Source organism: Pelophylax lessonae (genome assembly GCF_965119305.1).
Source record: "Pelophylax lessonae genome assembly, chromosome: 2".
NCBI classification, from domain to species: Eukaryota; Metazoa; Chordata; class Amphibia; order Anura; family Ranidae; genus Pelophylax; species Pelophylax lessonae.
The window spans coordinates 173,845,791-173,869,866 of record NC_138769.1 but is presented as its reverse complement, the minus strand read 5'-3'; the positions used below and the strand labels follow the sequence as shown (position 1 = coordinate 173,869,866).

At 40.8% G+C, this 24,076-nt stretch overlaps 1 protein-coding gene across 1 annotated transcript in view; it reads right to left on the bottom strand.

The window, feature by feature from the left end:
- The window catches only part of SH3KBP1 (SH3 domain containing kinase binding protein 1), a 568,203-nt gene that overhangs the window by 91,802 nt on the left and 452,325 nt on the right, over window positions 1–24,076 (bottom strand). The window contains exon 9 of the mRNA XM_082244592.1: window positions 6,573–6,680. Within this exon, the coding sequence (XP_082100718.1) occupies window positions 6,573–6,680 (108 nt within the window). The remainder of the gene's footprint in view (window positions 1–6,572; window positions 6,681–24,076) is intronic.

Here is a 24,076-nt window from a genome sequence, read left to right as displayed (position 1 = left end):
CTGGAGCATGCCGTCCAGTTCTGGTCACCAATCCTCAGAAAGGATGTGCTGGAACTGGAGAAAATCCAGAGTAGGGCAACAAAATGAATAAGGGCACTGGAGGACCTCAGTTACGAGGAACGACTACAAGCTTTAAACTTATTTTTCCTGAAGAAGAGACGCTTGAGAGGAGATACGCTAGTGATATACAAATACTGCAATGGTGATTCCAGCATAGGAAGAAAACATTTCACTCTCAGGGAGTGTAAGAAGACACGAGGCCACTCAATAAAATTTGACAAGCGGTTTGACCTTAAGCTGTGTTGGGAGTTTTAGACTGTCAGGAGCGGTAAAGATACAGAACTCCCTTCCACAATTGGTGGTGTCAGCAGAAGTAGTAATTGTTTTCAAATAACTCTTGGACGTGCATCTTAGTGAACACGGTATACAGGGATATGGGAAATAGTTTTTTACATGAATGCACCCACACAGGTTAAACTGGATGGACTGGTGTCTTTGTTTAACCTTACTATGTAAATGAATTCCCCAAAATATATAACCGCACTGGTGAAATGAGGAGCTGCAGCTTCCAGTGTGATATCACCAAAAAACAAATAATATAAACAAGCTGCGCTAAGTGAAAAAGACCATAGTGAAATTGTAATCAAAGTGCAAAAATAAATTAATAAATAAATGGCTGCAATAGTGAGTAATGATAGCGATTAAACTATAAACTGAAAAGAAAAGTCTCTCATAAAGTCCAAGTGTTCCCAAAATATCTGTGAAGAATGTGGATCCAAATCAATCACCAAAAGTGCTGTATCCACCACCAGTGATATAATATGCTTACCAGAAACAGATATACACAAGCCTGTATGTATGGAATCTCTCTGCTCTCTCGACCCCCTAATGTCACTTGAAAGGCAGTCAGGTGAGTCCAGGTACCCCAAGGTTGAGAGTGTGCCTCCAGTCAAATCAGAATATCAAATGGTCCCAGACAGAGATACCAGTGCCTGCTCTCAAAAGCCACCATACATCATCATCACTGCTCCTTCCCCGAGCAGCTGTGGATAAGGAGCAGTGATGACGATGTATGGTGGCTGTTGAGAGCAGGCACTGGTATCTCTGTCTGGGACCATTTGATATTCTGACTTGACTGGAGGCACATTCTCAACCTTGGGGTTCCTGGACTCACCTGACTGCCTTTCAAGTGACATCAGAGGGTCGAGAGAGTAGAGAGATTCCATATATACAGGCTTGTGTATATCTGTTTCTGGTAAGCAGATTATATCACTGGTGGTGGATACAGCACTTTTGGTGATTGATTTGGATCCACATTCTTCACTAATATTTTGGGAACACTTGGACTTTATGAGAGACTTTTTTTCTATTCAGTTTATAGTTTAATCGCTATCATTACTCACTATTGCAGCCATTTAACTTATTAATTCATTTTTGCACTTTGATTACAATATCACTATGGTCTTTTTCACTTAGAGCCCATTCACATTAGCGCGACTTGTCAGGCGACTTGTCAGCCTGACAAGTCGCGCTCGGTCGTGGTCCATTGATTAGCACAGGACCCGTTCTAATAGGAGCGACACAAGTCGCTCTGACTTAGAAAAAGGGTCCTGTACTACTTTGGGGTGACCTGGAGGCGACTTGCATAGACTTCCATTATGTGAAGTCTCTGCAAGTCGCGCCGAAATCGCGGTGCACGCGACTTCACAGGTCGCCCCCCAAAGTCGTGTCGCGCTAGTCTGAATGGGCTCTTAGTGCAGCTTGTTTATATTATTAACTATGCCAATTATGCTGTTAAAGTAGTCAAGACATACAAGAAATCAGGGATTCAACCACTAAGCTCCAATATAACCTAAAGAGTACTTTTAGGTGGACTGACCATAAAATTGCATAAATATGTGATCATAACATGTACAAGGGTCCCTCTGCAAAATATTGTTAATTTAAAAGAAAAAAAAAACTATTCATCTATAAATACATACATACACACACAAGCAGTAGAGCTGTTTATCCAGGATAGCTATAATGGATGCATTTAGAAGCAGAAAAGAATAGGTGAAATCAATGCTGTAGGCATGAGATAATATTACCAGGTTAACATGATGAGAAAGTAAAATTGATTATATGTGGAAAAGGTCTTAGAGGAGTGATGTACAACATTAAAAACAGCCATTTCTGCCATTAGACCATGAATATTTCACTCAATATAATGGATGACTTGAGCTGACCAAGGAAGGTGGGTGTAAGTTCCTGCCATCACTGAATTAAACAGAAACTCCATAATTACCGCAATTTCACTCCTGATTCCTGACATTTACTCAGTCCTATTTTGTACTTAAGATGTTACAAAGGTAGGCAGACATGAAACTGCAGGCAATACGCCATATAATAATACATCAAGCCACTTTCTCTGTTCTTTTGACCAAAATAATTATATTTACCCATACATGATAATGTATTTCATGACCACAAAATGCACAACCGAGTCTCCTAGCCACTTAACCCCATTGTCCTCACTGCACATTTTATCTTCTCTTCTAAGAACAGATTGTAGTTTACTAAATCCATTGCTCCCAGTAACGATTCACACGCTGCATAATCACCATGAGTCGAGAAAATCCCTAAGCCATAATAAATACTTCAAAATCCCTCAACAAATTTACTTGAATATTTAGACATATCTTGTGCACAATATTTTTTTGATTTTGAGAGGCAAAACACTACAGCACAAAACAGAGCAGTTGTCTATGTAATAGATACCAACTAGGTATTGCCAACAGTGTGCACTGCATATAAATTCGTTCTGCAAAAATTTGTTTCGGAAAAATGGAACAAAATTGGATGTTCTCTGGCTATATTCTCTGCAGATTGAATGTGTGAATGTGAAAAATACCAAATTAAAGCCACAAGAAGCAGCTGAAGAGCATATTTATTTCCTATGATAGGCAGCACCATCTAGTGGATACAATGCAGTTATTTTCTGCATTTTTGGTCTTGAAAGAATATAGCCCGAGAATGTTCAATTTTCCCCATTGCACAGAGTGAATTTAGATGCAGTTTTAGTGGATGAACAGCTATGCTGATTTTTTTTTTGTTATAAATACACCCCTAAAACTCCACCATTCACAAACGCCTAACTTGCATTTGATCCCTGAAAACGAATACGAGTTCTTTCACAGCTCATATTAAATTATAAGAAACCAGTGCACACATCCTAGTATTAAGTCAGTAAGGTCTTTTTTAGGTTGGGTCCTCCTTTAGCATTTGCTTTCTTAGCAATCTTGGAATTTTAGGAAAAATATACAAAGTGTAGTATTTACTGCCAGGGTTCCTATTTACATTTAATCTGAGGTAACCAAATGAATAGGTCCTGTATTCTTGTCAGTACCATGTTGCTCAACTCTGTTTCCTGTATGGTTTGAACTAGAAGTAAACAGCTGGCAAAGATGCCAACATGAAAAACCAGGGAAAACGAAAAAAAAAAAAAAAAAAGGCTCAGCATAGTGTATAAATCGTCCTCTGATTCCCTGTGATCAGAGCTTGTATTTAACAAAGCAATGGAATTCAGCAAACAACATTCTTTTCATCATGCTAAACTGATGAAAGCTAAAATCTGGTTGTTTACAATTGCTTATTGTAAATTGAAGCTCTTTGCAAGCTATTTAATAAAACAGACCAATATTTGAAAAAAAATCAGAGCAGAAGCAGTGTGTGCTGAAATGAAAAGGATAAATGTACATGGATCTATTTTATATATCATAAAACAAAAAAGGTCTCATGTATTTTACTTCACTCTTAATTTAAGGCACAAAACCATAATAGGGAAAGAATCGGGTCATTTAGGGGCTGATAAACACTTTAAACTGTTAAAAGTAGTGATTGACCGGTATTGTTTTTTTATTGCCGATACCGATATTTTGGTCATCGCATATCAGTATCGGCCGATATTTTCGTACATTAAATAACATTTTATTTTTATTTATTTTTTTTTGGAGAGGTACTCTTGTGGAGGGATCTGGGGGTCTAAAAGACCCAAAAACCCCTCCTCTGCACTTAAAAGCATTCAAAACAGCCAGTTTGGCTGTTTTGAATGCTGTAATTTATTTTTAATTTGGCGCAGAATACCTGGAAGTGATGTCATGACATCACATCCGGGTTTTTACATGGAGACCCGATCAGAGCCAAATGCGGCTTTGATCAGGTCTTCTCTTCGGTGGCCTGCAAGCTGGTTGCCCGGGTGAGCCACGAAAGGCGGCGGGGGGGGGGGGGTGGGCGTCCCCTCCCGCTCCTTGTAATGACAGCCAAGCGGCTTCTCAGCCGCATCGGTTGTCATTATAAGACAGCTGACCGTCGGCTATGGTCGCTGGTACCGGGTGATGCCTCTAGCTGCAGGCATCACTCCGGTATATGCACTTTCCCGAAATATCGGTAACCTCAGGGGCCGATTCCGATACATCGGGGAAAGTGCATATTCCCCTCTGATATATCAGCTTTGCCGATAGCCGGTTGATCCCTAGTTGAAAGCCCCAATTATTACTCAAATCGTTTTTTAAATTTTCTAAAATACACAATCTCAAAATTAGGTCTTTAATAAAAGGGAAAGATATACTCAAACAAGTGCCTAAGTCTGTTGGGTGAAGGAATGGCAGGTGCCAATGAGTACCCCATTAAGAGAGCAAGGGAATAAAACTGCTTGCCTTGTCTGCAGCCAGCTTATGTGTCAGTGAGGGGCATGCAATGCAGTTAGGAAAGTACATGTAGGTACAGGGAGGTAGAGAACCGCATAGGCGCTAAAAGTAACTGTATACTGTTACATCCACGTTGGCTTTGCAGGATAGAAAGAAGAGAGAACAACCCGGAAGATAAGTATAGAACTCATGGAAAGTGAGCTGAGCATGCCAGGGGTTTTATACGATCAAACTTTCTCTGAATTTACTAAATTCTATATAGATCAAAAGTATTAGTACTCGAATAGATAGTAGGATTACACTGTGCAGAATCACCTCTCAATTGCTGTGTTCTTTGACATGTGTTTTCAATTGAGAAAGGCATATAAACTATCTCAGGAGAGATCCTATCCTAAAGTCAGATGGACTCCGTTTTTCTCAGCGGGGGGATCGATCCACTGGAAAATAGGGTTTCCATCTGTCCGGTTTTGATGGATTGGATGTCAGCAGACATGTCTCCGCTGACATCCGATGCCCCATAGAGATGCATTGGGCATATGTTCAGATCCGCCAAAAAAAATGACAGGCAGATCTGAACGGACTCCATGTGTAAAAGAGGCCTTAGGGTTGTAGTTGTTTTGAGTTATATGAACAAAAAAAAAAGTGATATAGGACCAATATTCGCAACAGTATGATTGCAGGGCACCCAATTTTCAGGGGGTCAAGCAACTGGATAGTAAGGCCTGCGGGGAATAAATGTGTCCCCTTGCAGATATAAGTTGGAGATATGCTTGTTTGGGTGACTTCTCAGGATGATCCTGTGCTGAGAAGGCATTTGGAATCTGACGAACAAAGTGTGTAAGGAAACAAGCCCCCAAAAAATGGTTATTGATCGCAGAGGCACCCATAAGAAGAAAATGCTTAAGAGGACCATTTACATTGAGGATCGGTCTTATTAAAGTACAACTAAAGGCAGCTTAAACATTTTTAGTGTACCCTGAGTGAAGCTCATGAAAGGGCCACATTTTAATAAATATCCTAAAGAAAATTATAGATCCCTCAGCATACACCTGCATTCGCTTGCTCTAACCTCCCATCTGTGCCGCCGCTGCTGGATCCCGACAGTGATGGTGGGAAGAATTTGGCAGAGTTAGCACATCATTGCTTTCCACTATGCTAGCATCTGCATCTTCCACAGGGAACTACAGTTCTCATGATTCAGTGGTCAGTGGGCAGTGGCATAGGCGGGACATGAGCGGGGTATAGGCAGACCGAATCTGAGAAGTGCCTGAAGTCTTGGTGTGTCTTCAAAGATGACTGACATGCTAGGGCTTCTAAGGAAAGGAAGCAATGCCCCTCCAATGACGTCACAACGCTGTAGTCCCTTGTATAGTGGCAAAATGTAAAAGGGGACAACGGAGGTATTTAGAAAATGAGGAAGCTACATTGTCTTTACAATAAAGGAAGCTGATAAGCTGGAGGGGAGCAGGTAATTCCTTTATATATTTGCATGTACATAACAAAGACAGACATATTTTACATTCTACTTAGTTTTATCGCATTTTGATTTTTAGTTTTTGACTTTAGTTTTACTTTAAGCACAATATGCATATAAATGCAGTCAACACATTTTATAGTGCGAATCAAAGACCATTCCCTCATGTAAAACCAGTCCCTCGTTCTCTTCCTACAAATGTCTCTGTGAACAATAACCATTTTTGGGGACTTCTTTCCTCACACATAGCACAAGAGCATATAGTCCTCAAAGGTCTCTAAAGTCTTTTGGAGCCTATTTTATTTTACATTCTTGACTGAGGGCTGCAAGAAACATAATGGCTCCTTCCTGTAAGAACAGTATAATCTACTACTCATTGAAACAAAGTGACACCTAAATTGGGTACTTACATGGATTTCTTTCTCAAGATCTGAAGGAAGTAGCTTGACAAAATTGTCCGGGAACACTCCTCTTCTGCCATTTACCTCTCCTTCCCACCAACCTGCATCCACACAATCCTAGGAAAAAACAGAAACAGGACTTCTAATTTCTTTTCCAAATATATTGAATACATTGGGGTTGATTTACTCAAACTGGAGAGCAAAATCTGGTGCAACACTGCATTGAAACCAATCAGCTTCCAGTATTTTTTTTTGTCAAAGCTTATTTGAACAAGCTGAAGTTAGAGGCTGATTAGTCCCCATGTGCAGATACACCATATTTTACACTCTCCAGTTTTAGTAAATCATCCCCATTGTGTAGCTACATTATTTAAAGAGTAATTGCTTTAAGAAGAACATGTGCCAAGCTGTAGTTCTTTTGACCCCTGGGCTCCACATAGTTTTTAATTACAGGCATTTTTTAAAACTCTAGAGAGTTAAAGCACAAAAAAATATCAGTTTCAAAACATTTAGATCAGTGGTCTTCAGTAATGGAAGTGCCTATATAGTGTAACAAGTGGCACAGAGAAAGAAGTAGGAGTAACTGCTGTTCGGGCAATTCAATGAATTACAGGCTCCACCTGAGCAAGACTCAATATTCTGCCTGCCGACTCCTATGTAACCATAGGACACAGCAGTGATGTAAGGATTAATGGGAGGAACAAGTGAGCACAGAGGAAAACCAGAAGATAGTCACCCCTGGAAGTGTTGGTTTTTTTGAAGAGACCATTACTCGTCATTAGAGCAGCATTCAATGGCATGGGTACCAGGAGAGGTAAATCTCCTCTTTACACTTTCAGTTAAGCAACAGAGTCACTTTAGGGTATCCGCGAAGGTTTCAAAGTTTAATTTAAGATAATCAGAGGGAAACAGCCAGGTGCCCTATATAATATTAACTACCAGCAATTTTGACCAGAATTGGACAAAACTGTCCACAATGCTAGGTGCTTATAATGTGCAAGATTGCAAGTGGATGGACTCCTCATTACAGACATATACTGATTCTCATACTGATCCTTCCATAAAAGCAATTCCAGGTGACAAGTGCAATCTATCAGTGAACTTAAAATGCTGTCCATTAGAAACTGCTAGCATTCTAAAGACAGATGTGATTGGATCTCAATCAAGTTGCTATCGCTGGTAGGGAGACACATAAAGCAATCTATGGGGCTGAGTCATAAAAATGGGAAAATGGCAAAACAAAAAGTGGTGCTGCTGTCCAAAGGCCAATATGTATATTTATTTACTATGTCCTTAACCACTTGCCGATCACACACTGTACAATTACTGAACCAGTAAAGGCCGAATGCGCAGAATCACACACACACACATATATATATATATATATATATATATATATTTATTTATACACTGCTCAAAAAAGCAGGTGAAGTAAAGGAACACTTTTTAATTAGAGTACAGGATCAAATCAATTAAACTTCTGGGACATTGATGTGGTCAGTTAATTAGCAGAGAGGGCTGTGAACAGTTTCAGCTGCTTTGGTGTTAATGAAATTAACAACAGGTGCACTAAATGGGCAACAATGAGATGACCTCAAAACAAGTGGAGGCCACTGAAATTTTTTTTCCCTACTCATCTTTTCTGACTGTTTTTCACTAGTTTTGCATTTGGCAAAGGTAAATTTTTGGGGTGTCTTGGAATTAGCCCTCTGTAGGTTGATATTTTCATTTCCATCAAACAGTGTGGCATCCTTATGTTTCTAACACATTACCCAGTCTATATCAGATCATATGAGTAGATATCCAGCATGACATTTTTCCCCATTGAGATCCGATTTGTTCTCAAAGTGTTCCCTTAATTTTTTTGAGCAGTGTATATGTATATATACACATACATACACAGTATATACACACACTTGATTCTGCATTTCCGGGTAGGGGGCATGCGACTGCCCGCCTGGCTGTGCAGTGATTCGTCACATTGCATGCCAATCACCAGGTCCTGGCCAGTGACTGACCACCAGCACCCAGCGATCAGCTCTGAACTTCACGGAAAACAGCTCTGTGAGTGTAAACTGCACAGAGCTGTTTAGTGACAGGGGATCTAGTTGGTTTTTCATGCCCTGCTAAGCAGGGAATGAAAACAACTAAATCTCCAGTATAAGCAGCACATTTTACACACAAACACTTGTTAGGCACATATTTAACCCCTTGATTGCCCTATTAACCCCTTCCTGCCCAGTGTCATTAGCACAGAGAGTGCATATTATTAGCACTGATCACTGTAATAATGTCACTGGTGATGTCAGTGGCAGTTAATTCCCACATAGTGTCAGATTGCCCGCCGTCCTGCTATATGTCGCTAATTCCCACGATATACGCAAAAAAAAAAAAATTCCAGCACATATCCTATAATTTGTAGATGCTGCAGCTTTCACATAAATCAATGAACATACATTTATTGGGATTTTTATTTTACCAAAGACATGTAGCAGAATACATTTTGGCCAAAATTTATAGAGATTTGATTTTTTAAAAAAAAATTTAATATGATATGCTTTATACCAGAAAGTGAAAAATATTGTTTGTTTTCAAAATTGTTGGTCTTTTATCCTTTATATTATAAAAAAAATAAAAAACCCAGAGGTGATCAAACACCACCAAAAGAAAGCTCTTTTTGTGTGAAAAAAAAAATGATATACATTTCGTGTGTGGGTACAGCGTCGCACGACCGTGCAATTACCAGTTGCAGCAAAGAAAAAAATGGCTTGGTCATAAAGGAGGTTAAAACCAAACAGGAAAATGTTAAAATCTATGGTAAACCTGATAAGCTGCTATTATAACCAGCTTCATTTTGTTCTTATTTTCTTTCCTTCACACTTTATAAACCAGTCCAAACTTACAATGCAAAAAGTCCCACCTCCACCAAATCCTTTTCTTGTTCAATCAACTTTATTCCACTTTGCTCCTCCTCCTCAAAAAGGGTTAATCATAGTTCTATGATTCGGAGCTCTATGAATAAACCCCTCTAGTGGGTGAAGCATGTCAGTGCACGGTCTGGCAGAAGGCATCAAGTGGAATATTCACTAAACAATAGAAAAAAATTGACTGAAGAAAAAATTATTTGATTGCGGTGTGGCTTTTTGCATTGCAAGTTTGGGTTGTCATTTGCAATTGTTCCTTATGAACCAGCATTACTTAAAGTGGATGTAAACCCTTACATATACCCAGTGAAGGGACTATCCTCAGGTGATACACAGAGATACATCAAATCCTCCTACATATATTGTATTTGTCAATCTGCAGTCTTCTCTCCTCTACATCCATTTCAACTGCTCAATTTAACCACTTCAGCTCCGGAAGGTTTTACCCCCTTAATAACCAGGCCATTTGTTGCGATACCGCACTGCGTTACTTTAACAATTGCAGGGTCGTGCGACGCTGCACCCAAATACAATTGATGTCCTTTTTTCCCACTAATAGAGCTTTCTTTTGGTGGTATTTGATCACCTCTGTGGTTTTTAGATTTTGCGCTATTAACAAAAAAAGAAAAAAACATTTTTATCAGTTTTTGATAAAAAAGTATTTTTGTACTTTTTTTTTTATTAGTAATGGCGGGGATCAGCGGATTTTAGCGGGACTGCGACATTGCGGCGGACAGATCGGACCCCTGACTGACATTTTTTTAACACTTTTTGGGGACCAGTGACATTAATATAGTAACCAGTGCTAAATAATAAGCACTGTTACTGTATAAATGACATTGGCAAGGAAGGGGTTAATACTGGGGGTGATTAAAGGGTTAAATGTATGCCTATTTGTGCTTACTAACTGGGGGGGGGGGGGGCTCTGTGACAGGCACACAGAGATCGGGGTTTCAGCTTAGTTGAAACACACGCTCACTGTACCTGTTTGAGAGTATGTAATTTATGTATGTAAACAAAGCAGGCGGCTCTTCTGTCAGTCTCTGTGAAGATCGCGGGAGGCCTGCGGTGATCGAGCCCGCTCCTCCCTCGGTCTGGCTCCCGCTGTGTCTAATCACGTAGTGCATAAACCGCGTGCACATAATCACGTAGATCTACATGATCCGCCCTGCCGCAGTAAATCTGCATGGGGTGGTCGGCAAGTGGTTAAAAGCATGTCTGAGAGTTCAGAAAAAAAGGGGACGGAGAGCTGAAGTTACACTCTGCTGAGCTCAGTGAGGAGAGGTCTGAGAGCTGATTGGAGGGAAGAAATGCACCCCCTTCACACAGCTCACAGGAAGAGAGCTGAGGGTGTCAATCTGCTGGAGGTCCCTCCCCTGTCACCATTTTTCTCTTGGTGTCAGAAAATACTTTTTAGAAGTGATCATGCTGATAGCAGAAGAACAAAGCGGCAGACAGAAATGAAACTAAGGCCTGGTTCACACCTATGCAGGTTGCAGTTTGCATATCCCAGGTGCATTTTGCGTTTTTCAATATACGTTTTTGATCCATTGAAGTCTATGGAAGCAAAAACCAGAAAAAAGTCCCTGGCCCTCTTCTTAAGATAGACGGATGTGAAAGTGACCTATTGGAAACCATGTGAAATGGACTGTAGTGTGTTTCTGCAAAACTGAAAATACACTAAAAAATGCATAGGGCCTTAGTGCTTTTGATAGAGGCAAGTACACACTATAGAAGGATATGCTTTGTTCATATTTCAAGTCTGGGAATTACAACCACTTTAAGCATATATTCTGTATACATTTTATCTTTTTTATAGATATGCATTGTTTTTGAGGCTCACATTAAAAACATTAAAACTTATATATGGGTCCCATGACTGCTAGACAAAAAAAAAAAAACAGGCCAAGGGAGAAGGATAATAAAATTTTGAATTCAAAGATATTTTAACCACTTGCCACCCCGCCCACCATGAAATGATGGCGGAGCAGTGCAGCTGTCGTTCTGGGACAACGTCATATGATGGAGTCCAGTTAAACCGCAATCATGCTCCCCCGGGGCCGCACGGCGATCGCGTGTGCGCTGTGTTCCTGGGAGATGGTGTGACCCCAATCCCGGCAAAGAGCCAGTGCTGTGGCTCTTTACCCATGTGATCGGCTGTTTCCAATCACAGCCGATCACATGTAAACAAGGAAGTGCCTTTTATCAGCTTTTCCTCTCTCACACTTACAGCGCTGATAAGCGGCATCTCCACACAGGGAATACATGTAAAGGTAATCTGGGCACTAATCATCTGTGGCCTTATTACAATGCAGCCCCAAAAGTGGCCATTGGTGACGGCAGTATGTGCCCATCAGTGACGCCAGTCTGTGCCCATTAGTGACACCAGTCTGTGCCCAGCAGTGACGCCAATCTGTGCCCATCAGTTACACCAGTCTGTGCCCATCAGTGAGGCCAATCAGTGCTGCCGCTCACTGCCGCCTATCAGTGCCACCAATCAGTGCCGCCTATGAGTGTTCATCAGTGCCACCTATCTGTGCCCATCAGTGCTGCATATTAGTGCCTCCTCATCAGTGCCACCCCATCAGTGCTGCCTTATCAGTGCCCATCAGTGCCCATCAGTGCAGCTTATCAGTGCCCATAAGTGCAGCCTCATCAGCACACATCAGTGAAGGAGAAAAATTACTTATTTACAAAATGTTCTAACAGAAACTAAGAAAACCTTTTTTTTTTTCAACATTTTTGGGGGTTTTTTTTAGCAAAAAAAAAAAAAAACCCAGTAGTGATTAAATACCACCAAAAGAAAGCTTTATTTGTGTAAAGAAAATGATAAATTAATTTGGGCACAGTGTTGTATGACCGCACAATTGTCATTCAAAGTGCAACAGTCCTGAAAGCTGAAAATTGGCCTGGGCAGAAAGGGGGTGAAAGTGCCCTGTATTGAAGTAGTTAACTGTAAACTGCAATGGTATTTGGCTAACTTGAATGTAGTTTTTTTAACAAGGTAATGAAATTTTCTTAAGTGTCTTTTTTTACTATTGCTAAAAAAACTTTTTTTTACTAAATACATATGTAATACAGGGTGTTCCCATAACACAGTGCTAAAGAGCATATAGCTTTTGAAAAGACAGAGCATAGAAGGAACTGTTTGCCTTTAGGTTCTCTCTATTCCTCCTATTAAACCTTTGAATGGAGTCAACATAGCAGGCAGTGGAGAGGAAACAAGGACTCATTAGTTGTATGTGGAAGATTGAGCTTGAGCTATTTAGATCTGTAAAACAGCTATTTTATCAAAGCAGGTAAAACCACCCTGGAGTTTGACTTTCTATGCAATATTGCATATTTACCTGATAACAAAAACCTTTATTTTTATTTTTTTTTGTCCTGAATATAATAAAGAACATATACACATCATTTAAAATCCCTTTACAATGTTAGTAATTTAGTATAGCAGTAAACTGTTATTACGCTTTCTGATGATGCATAACAAACTACACCAAAAGCTACGTGTTTACAGCTCTTTTGTATAGCTTTTAACTCTTAAGCCATTTCTAAATCTTTTTTAGAGCTTACATGGTGCTTACTTTGTTATTTTGCATTTGAGTGATGCTATAATGTCTTAGCTGGTTTGCAGTACAGCACAATAGTGTTTGAAAGAAAATTACATCCAATTAGCCTTAATTAGCATGACGAATGGGTTCTCTTCCAATCACAATTTTGCCACTGTTGCAGTCTTAGGATTTTCAGTTTAGTAAAAACATTTACATACGGCACTTGGGAGCAGGCCACTTGTAAATAATGTATCTTGTAAATAAGCAACAGTATAGCAAAATAAATTACAAAATCCATGATAATGCAAACCAACATTCAGAGAAATGTTCTTTCTATAATTGTACATTGGGTTGTCAGGTGTGCATAGATTGTAAATTGTTTTGATATTAAAGAGAGAGAAGGATGGCTTTGTATTTGTTGTGACAAGTGAGTAGTCTTGGGAAAAGCTTCACAATCCCTGACAGCCATAAGAAACTTAGAGGATCTTAACCACTTAAGCCCCGGAAGATTTTACCCCCATTCCGACCAGGGTTTTTTTTGCGATTCGGCACTGCGTGACTTTAACGGACAATTGCGCGGTCGGGCGACGCTGTACCTAAACGAATTTGACGTCCTTTTTTTCCCAGAAACAGAGCTTCCTTTTGGTGGTATTTGATCATCTGTGCGATTTTTACTTTTTGCGCTATAAACAAAAAAAGAGCGTTAATTTTGCAAAAATAACAATATTTTTCACATTTTTTTATATGAAATTCCCCAAAAAAAAAATAAAAAAATCAAAATTTTTTAACATTTTCGGCCAATTTGTTTTCTGCTACATATGTTTGGTAAAAAAAATTGCAAAAAGCGTATTTTGATTGGTTTTCGCAAATGTTATCGCGTTTACTAACAAAGGGAAAGATTTTTGTCATTTTTGTTGTTTTTTTTTAAACGCGTAATGGCGGCGATCTGCGATTTTTTTTGCGGTACTGCGACATTGCGGCGGACAGATCGGACCCTTGACTGACATTTTTGACACTTTTGGGGTTACCAGTGACATTTCTACAGTAATCAGTGCTATATATATGCACTGTTACTGTAAAATTACACTGGCAGTGAAGGGGTCCGCCGGTCACACGCGCGGGGAGTCCGAGACCGCGCGGGAGCGCGCCTCCGGGGGCGCGCGCTCGCTCCCTAGACCCTCACAGGCTAGCGACGTAGACCTACGTCACTCTGCCTGTGAGGGGCTGACCGCCGCAGTAAATAGTCGTGCGGCGGTCAGCAAGCGGTTAAATATATGTAAACCCCAAGGCCCCTTTCACACAGGCGGACCGTTCAGATCCGCCTGTCCATTTTTTTGGCGGATCTGAATGAATGCCCCATGCATCTCTATGGGGCATCGGATGTCAGTGGAGACATGTCCGCTGGCATCCGATCCATCAAATCTGGACGGATGGAAACCCTATTTTCCATCCGTCCAGCGGATCGGATGAGAACGGACAGACGGTCCGTTCCCATCCAATTCCCCCATAGAGATGCATGGGGATCTGACAGCTGTGTCTCCGCACACAGCGGGCAGAACAGCTGTCATCCCTCCTGTGTTTGACGGACTCCTAGTGTGAAAGGGCCCTAAGGCCCTTTTCACACGGACAGACCGTTCAGATCCACCCGTCAGTTTTTTTGGCGGATCTAAACGGTCACCCCATGCATCTCTATGGGGCATCTGATGTCAGCGGAGACATGTCGGCTGACATCTGATCCGATGCGTCAAATCTGGACGGATAGAAACCCTATTTTCCATCCATCCAGCAGATCAGATGGGATCAGATGAGAACGGACAGACGGTCCGTTCCCATCCGATTCCCCCATAGAGATGCATGGGGACCTGACAGCTCTGTCTCCGCACACAGTGGGGAGAACAGCTGTCATCCTCCTGCTCAGCGGGGGATCGGCGAATCGATCCCCCTCTGGGAAAAATGGAGTCTGTCCGACAGACTCCATGTGTGAAAGAGCCCTAACAGTTATCTTTTCTTATTAGCTCCCTTTTAGTCTGTTAAAAATCCAGAACTGTCCTGTGTTCTTTGCTCCCTGCCAGTAACATACTAAGGGATCTCCCACTATGTTTTGTGAATATGTATATGGTAGGTGCTCTGTAGTTCAGCAAAAGACAACTGGGCAGGGCTGACACCATTTCATTTGATTTTAGTCCAACAAATGTAATGTGTTGTCAACCCACAACAGGAACATAGTGCATTTTTGTCAGCCTCAACAGGTAGTTTTCAGTACATTTAGGGACATTGAACAAAGAAAGGGGAAAAGTGCATGAGCTGTATTGCAGAGATGTATTAAATGTCTTTTGTTAATATTTGGCCCTGACATGCACTTTAACTCTGTCACTGAGGAATTTAAAAACCAGGCTGGACAAAGCGATTAAATCAATTCTTATTAAATCAACCTTGTCATATAGACACCCATAATGCCAGACGAGACAAAAGAACCTAATCAAATAGAATAAATCAGTACTCTTTCATGTCTGTGTAACCCTCTTATCTAACGTGACACAGTAGGGCAGGGAAGTGTTTAAATGCCCAGCTGAGACCCAACAAAATAAAAAACTTTGAACGACCCTACTGCTACAAATCTGCAATTTGACCAGATCTGCTAAGACAATCAGTGAATATCCTCTGAAGCTAAAGTGTTGCTGAAACCCCTGTCTGCTTCCAGAGATGTCAAATCTGGCAAGAACCTAGCAGGGTGATAAAGTAGCAGTGCATCAAAAAGGAGGCATGATTAACCACTGGAGTACCAGCCTGTGACACCCCTTCATTAACATTGTATTGCCGTTTGACTGACAATTTTGTTTAAAACAGATAGTACTTTATTTTGCTGGTACTTAACAAACACTGTTTATTTTTTGCTATATAATAGAAAAATTACTAAAAATTGTAAAAAAAATAAAAACAAAAAAAAAAAAATTAATGTAATTCTTTGCTTTCAGTTATAAAACATATTGAAAAAATTCAAGGACTGTACGAAAATGCCCAAAATGACCTTTTTCTTGAAGGTGGACGCTCCCAAGGTGATCTTGTTTTTTTGTCGCACTTTTTTGGAAATGAAGAAATTGCAGAGCAGAAATTATCAGCAGTGAGCACCTCAGACTCCAAAATATGGCAAACAATAAAGGTTATTGTTTATACAGGTCCTGGCACATGGGGAGCTGATCCCATTTTAACGTAAAAAAGCAGGCGTCTTTAACCCGCCCAATCATCCCAGGTGCAGGCTTCCATAGACCTGAATAGCTGTTCGCTGCTGTATTTTGGTGAAGCGGTTATAGCTGCAAAGGGTGGGCCAACTCAATATTGAACCCTACGGACTAAGACTGGGATGCCATTAAAGTTCATGTGCGTGTAAAGCGAGGTGTCCCAATACTTTTGGTAATATAGTGTATGTGGTATTGCCATGAATATCAGGAGTAGGGGAATTTATTTTGGTGCTTTTTTAGGGCGTGGGTAATGGTAAAGGCAAAAAATATACAGCTAACAGTTATTTCTTTAGGGGGTGCAAATTTTTCTTTGATAATAAAAAAAAATATGGTAATAGTTACATATTTAGTCAGGTTGAAAAAAAAGACAAAAGTCTGTCTGGCTCAACCAATAAAAAACAAATAAAAACAGTAAAGAAAACCCAACCATACAATCCCATATACACAATCCTATACCCGCAGTTGATCCAGAGGAAGGCAAAAAAACCCCCAGAAAAGCATGATCCAGTTTGCTACAGCAGGGGGAATAAATTCCTTCCTGATGCCCCCCCTCCGAGAGGCGATCAGATATTCCCTGGATCAACTTTACCTATAAATATTAGTGCCCATTTATATTATGTACACCCAGGAAAGAATCCAGGCCTTTTTTAAAGCAATCTAGTGAGCTAGCCAGAACCACCTCTGAAGGGAGTCTATTCCACATTTTCACAGATCTTACGGTGAAGAAACCTTTCCGTATTTGGAGACAAAATCTGTTTTCCTCTAGATGTAAAGAGTGACCCCTTGTCCTCTGTGATGACCTTAAAGTGAATAACTCAACACCAAGTTCACTATATGGACCCCTTATGTATTTATACATGTTGATCATATTCCCCCTTCATCTCCTCTTCTCAAGAGAGAATAAATTCAGTTCCTCTACTCTTTTCTCATAGCTGAGCTCCTCCATGCCTCTTATCAGTTTGGTTGCCCTTCTCTGCACTTTCTCCAGTTCCCCGATATCCTTTTTAAGAACTGGTGCCCAAAACTAAACTGCATATTCCAGATGAGGTCTTACTAATGATTTGTACAGGGGCAAAATTATATCATTCTCTCTGGAGTCCAAGACTCTGTTAATACAAGAAAGGTCTTTCCTTGCTTTGGAAACCACAGCTTGGCATAGCATGCTATTATTAAGCTTTGGATCTACCAGAACACCAATATCCTACTTTGCTATGGATTCCCCCAGTTCTACTCCCCCTAGTATGTATGCTGCATGCATATTCTTAGCCCCAAATGTATAACTTTACATTTATTAACATTAAACCGCATTTGCCACATAGTTGCCCAATGTAATATCCAATAACATCTTCCACTGAATAAAGGCCCATTCATCCTGAACAAAATAAGGTATTAATCACTTGGATTCACTTTGCAACAAGTAGTTGCAAAGATATGTACAGTGTTAGGCCCAATACGACATCAGCATGGGTACAGGTCTCTGAACTTACACCTGCACACACCCACCATATATCCATGCAGCTGCTGTGTCCCAATTGACATCAATGGAACTGCCTGCACATGGATGCACGGAAAACCTGTGCATCCCCGTGTGGGTATACACGCCCTTGCACAAGCATACGATACTGTACGCCCAGTGTGAACAAGGCCTAACACTGTACATATTGTTGCATCTACTTGTTGCAAAGTGTATCCAAGTGAACTATAGCTTGTTATGTTCATGATTTGGCCTTCATTTGGTGGCAAATTTTTGGGGTATTACACTACTGTTTTTTCTTATTATCAAAGGACAACTAGCCCCCAACAAAATGTAACTGTTAGTTGTATATTTTCTTCCTTTATCATGAACCCTAACACAAAAAAGCACCAAAATAAATTCCCCTACTCCTTATACTCATGGTGATACCACATATATGTATATTATTTGTGGTTTGTACATTGAAGCTGTAGTAGGGTAAGAAACAATAGGGCACACTATTTCCACTTCCATAATCGCTCTGTCTGCTCTAGTCAGAAGTAGAAACATCAGGAGCCTCTGTGTTCCGTTCTGGCCCATTGTACATCATGGTAAATGTTGCCATGGCTCTCCAGCTGTAGAGGAACTAAACATGTTCTCCAAAAGTTAAAGCCCAGTCCTGCCCTAATACTACTGGTCTCCTGTAAACTATAGTAAGGATATGGACCTATCAGAGGTCATGGGACTTTTAGTTACATTCAAGAAATCAGCTGATTTATTTATTTTTTTAACTGCTTAACATCTCACGTCATATTGGGAAATATTTCTGGCACAGATAATTCCTTTGCAGAGAACAGAGATATATTTAATGCATACAGAATGCGATGACTGTTGCTATATTCTTGCCAAGAACTGCCCACATTTGTCACAATGTGAAACAAGCATACATTCCTGTCCTGTTTAAGCAGCATGATGTACAGTTCCTTGTAGTTTGAGGTTTCTTGGCATTTCTATTAGTGAAGGGTACTTACTGAAAATATTTGTCAAAATAAAAATCCCTGGCATATCCATTATTTATTAGTCTATATCAAGGTATGGTATTTAGTAAAATACAGTGAAACAACACAAAGGTGATTTTTTATTTCTTTGAGATGCACTTCACAGTTTAGAAAACATTATACATGGGTTGGTCCAGTAAGCGAGTTCCTTTCATATACCACATTACTCCATTTTTTCAGACCCTTTCCCAGGATTTTAAATGATTATAAAGGGCCCTGTTTGAACATAAACCCTCAGAAATCTTGCACACAAATAATAAGTTTTGATTTGAATAGAGTGTAGTAGACAACCCTTAGAATTCGGTCAGGACACAACACCAAACATGAAGGTGCTTGCCCCTGATTCATTCACCTGTCAGAGACAGGTACATGAATCTGTCAATGCTAACACGGAGGTTGAAGTGTCCACACTGTACACTCTTGCTTCACTGCATTCCCCATAACGGCCACTGTGCATGATCAAGAGCTTTGGTACTAGGAGTGGGCGGAGCTTAGAGAAGAGTACCCCATCAGGTCTGCTATATTTTTGATTGACAGCACAGAAGTGGGCAGATCTATAGCGGCTATTCAGTTCAATAGCGGCTTTTAAATTCATCCACTGCCATGCTTTGTCAATCACATGCAAAGTGAACCTGGTGGGGACTAGTCTTAGAGTTCCCCACTAGGCTCCACCAACCAATAGATGCAGTGGCCATGAATTAGAGTTCCCCATCAGGCTCCACCTACACAGCTCAAATAACAGTTCCCCATCAAGTCTCCTTTCCTATGATTGACAGCAGATGAGAGTGCAAGGATTCGAAAGCCACTGCTGGGCTGAGTAGCGGGTAATGCTTGCCCCACTGCCGTGCAGTGTCATTCACAGGCAAGATGAACCTGATGATGAACTAGTCTCTCATAGTTCCTCATCAAACCCTGCCCCCTGTCAATTTAGGCCCCTTTCACACTTGTATTTGGAAGGAAAGATTGGTGCCTCAAGCCAAGGGTTGGGACTTTATGGGCTAATACAACGTTGTTTGGTTTTATACGATTTATTTGAAAAGTTTACAACATACAAATATATATAAAGGAGTGTACATACAATAGGTGTGTGGGTTATAGACCCATAAGTGATAGTGAATCAAGTAAGAACATGGTGATATGGTGACAATGGTATGTCTCTCTATCTGTCCACGCTTCTTTGTTTTAGCGTGGGATCTATAGGGAGAACATCCTGGTTTTCCTACGCGTTTCGGCGTGTTGCCTTTATCAAGGAAGTTATGTCCACCATATCTGTGGGTATAGTAGGTAGATAATAGATTTTAGTATATATTATGTTTCCAATTGAAACATTTTTTAATATTGGTCGCATATAGAGATACATACTTGCTAATGAAAAGTCTGCTCCTAAGCCTTGCTTCTGGTCCTTTATTTCCACATAAGAATTAGGGGTTGGACACTGCTGCTGGGGTATATAATGTGTAACTATAGTGAGTATTTTGGCATGGTTTGGTGTTTATACGATTATGTAAACTAGAGGTACTTACTATCCATGTAGTGCTTTATGGCCGTCAATAGGGGGGACAGTCCCAATCTTGGACTAATCTATACAAGATATTGACAAGAACGTAGATTAGTGCCTCTAGTTTACATAACGCACACCCAACACGCCGAAATGTGTAGGAAAACCAGGATGTTCTCCCTATGGAACCCACGCTAAAACAAAGAAGCGTGGACAGATAGAGAGACATACCATTGTCACCATATCACAGAACTTCTTACTTGATTCACTATCACTTATGGGTCTATAACCCACACACCTATTGTATATACACTCCTTTATATATATTTGTATGTTGTAAACTTTTCAAATAAATCGTATAAAACCAAACAACGTTGTATTAGCCCATAAAGTCCCAACCCTTGGCTTGAGGCACCAATCTTTCCTTCCAAATACTCTCTCGGGATGATGGCTAAACCAAATTAAAGGTTTTTTTGGGAATCGCACCCCTACAACTTTTCACACTTGTAAGACCTGAAAGTTACACGACTTGAAGCAATGCCTGTGTAATCTTGAGGTCTATGGACCTGAAGTCGCATCAAAGTCTGACCAAAGTAGTGCAGGGACTACTTTGAAGTCACACAAATATGAATGGTACTCATTGGAAATGATGAGGTATGACTTGTCCTACAACTTTGTAGTCTCAAGTCCCAGGACAAGTCACACATATGTGGAAGGGCCTAAGTATTACCTGCATTCTTGGTTTCTAGGACATGGTGGGCCTTCATTTTAGCAAAGGTAATAATGCACAACACCCCTCCCCCTTCCACCGTACACTAATTTTAGGTTGGTCTTAAAATATATGTAAACACTCACCTTATAAAAAAAAAAGACCAAACATTTTGAAGAAAAATGTTTTTCTTAGTTTCGTTTATAAAATTTTGCAAATAAGTCATTTTTATTCTTCAGTGATGTGTGCTGATAAGGCTGCACTGATGGGCACTGATGAGGCGGCACTGATGTAGCCCTGATAAGCCGCAGTAATAATCAGGGCACTGATGATCAGTGCCCCGATTTAGACTTGCCAGTTATCGGCTCTCCTTTCCACAAAGAGACAGCAAAAGGAATTCCAATAACCAGCAAATCTGTTTACATGTGACCAGCAGTGATTAGACACAGCTGAACACATAGTAAAAGGCCACTGTGATCAGCTCCTTACCCCGATCTGTGATCAGGTGTGTCCAAAGGATACAGCAATCACAGAGCACGCCTGGGAGGAGCGCATGTGGGAGGACGACTGCAGAGCCATGCTGTAGACATTTTTATGGCTATAGCGCGGTCCGGAACCAGATAAAGTGATCACATTCCCTCTGTTCTGCATAAGAGCTAGGGAAAAAAATAGCTCATCTTTCCATTGAAAGGCTGTAATAGGAAAGCAGAGGGACTTGTAAGAACACCAGGTATAGAACACAAAGTTAGCACTACAAAGAGAACAGGATACATTTTCATAAATGTATATGGTACAGCAGGCATATACAATGGGGAAATAAGTATTTGATCCCCTGCAGGTTTTGCAAGTCAGCCCACAAACAAAGAAATGAAGGGTCAATATTTTTTTTTATCATAGGTGTATTTTAACCACTTAAGCCACGGAGGATTTGGCTGCTCAAAGACCAGGCCCTATTTTGCGATTCGGCACTGTGTGAATTTAATGGACAATTGCGCGGTCGTGCAACGCTGTACCCACATGAAATTGATGTCCTTTTTTTCCCACAAACAGAGCTTTCTTTTGGTGGTATTTGATGTCTTTCTCCCACTCCTGAGGAAGATCACGAGTGGCTGGCGGACATCAGAGCCGCGGGTCACACACGCAGGCTAGGCAGTGAATGAGCGGGGGCGGGAGCGCGCGCTCACCTCCTACAGGCTCGTGGGCGAGCGACGTACCCATACGTCACTTTGCCTGTAGGGGGCTGACTGCCGCAGTATATAGTCCTGTGGCGGTCGGCAAGTGGTTAAATGATAGAGACAGAATATCAACCAAAAACCTGGAAAAAAGACATAAAACAAATCCTATAAATTAAAATTAAGTTGTAGTTCAGAGAGTGAAATAAGTATTTGATCCCCAAGCAAAATATGAGTTAGCATTTGGTGGAGAAACCCTTTTTGGCAAGCACAGAGGTAAGACGTTTCTTGTAGTTTGTTACCAGGTTTGCACACATCTCAGGAGGGATTTTGGTCCACTCTTCTTTACAGATCCTTAAGGTTTCTTGGCTATTGCTCATAGTTTGAGCTCCCTCCATAAATTTGCAATAGGATTAAGGTCCGGAGACTGACTAGGCCACTCCTTGACCTTAATGTGCTTCTTCTTGAGCCTTCTCTGTTGCCTTGGCGGTATGTTTTGGGTCATTGTCATGCTGGAGGACCCATTCATGACCCATCTTCAGTGTTCTGGCTTAGGGAAGAAGGTTCTCATCCAATATTTTTCAATACATGGCTCCATCCATTTGCCCCTCAATGCAGGCAAAGTCGGTTTGTAGCTTTAGCAGAGAAACAGCCCCAAAGCATAATGTTTCCACATCTGTGCATGACTGTAAGGATGGTGTTGTTAGGGTCAGCATTTTTCTTCCTTTAAACATGGTGAGTCCCCCTCCTCAAGAAGGCACAGGTACAGTCATGCCATTGAACATCTAAATGATTCAGAGAAGGATTGGGAGAAAGTGCTGTGGTCAGATGAGACCAAAATTAAGGTCTTTTGCATTTACTCGACCCGCCATGTTTGGAAGAAGAAAAATGCTGACTATGACCCTAAGAACACCATCCCTACAGTCAAGCACAGAAGTGAAAACATTATGCTTTGGGGCGGTTTCTCTGCTAAAAGTACAGAGCGACTTTGCCGCATTGAGGAACCATGTATTGTAAAACCTTCTTTCTTCACCTAGAACACTAAAGATGGGTCATGGATGGGTCCTCCAGCATGACAATGATCCAAAACATATCGCCAAGGCAACAAAGGAGTGGCTCAAGAAGAAGCACATTAAGGTCATGGGGTGGCCTAGCCAGTCTCCAGACCTTAATCCTATTAAAAGTTTATGGAGGGAGCTGAAACTTCGAGTTGCCAAGCGACAACCAAGAAATCTTAGGGATTTAGAGAAGATCTGTAAAAAAGAGAGGACCAAAATCCCTCCTGAGATGTGTGCAAGCCTAGTCACTAACTTAAAGAAACATCTTACCTCTGTACTTGCCAACAAGGGTTTCTCCACCAAGTACTAAGTCATGTTTTGCTTGGGAATCAAATACTTATTTTACTCACTGAACTGCGACTTAATTTATAGCATTTGTTTTATGCATTTCTTTTTGGATTTTTGGTTGATATTCTGTCTTTTTCATTAAAAATACACCTATGATAAAAATTATAGTCCCTTCATTTCTTTGTAAGTGGGCAAACTTACAAAATCTGAAGGGGATCAAATAATTATTTCCCCCACTGTACAAGGAATAAGAAATGTTGGGTTTACATACTCCTCCATTACTGCCAGTTTGCTTATTTACGAACTGGTGGTAGTTTTTTTAGAAACTGTTGCAGGGATGGTGACAGATTCTAAAAGTAGTGGTAGAAAGAATTACCCGAATCTAGCACAAGTGTAGGTACTTGTACCTTTCAAGAATTAGGCACAGGCCACGTTAAAGGGGCTGTCAGGAGTCTGTGGTAGTAAACCCTTGTAAATCGCCAATTCAGGGTTCCCCAGGGTGCGGAGTCTAAGCTCCAGCCTGCTTCTTCACTAGGGACCCTGATAGTGGGGATGGACTTGCA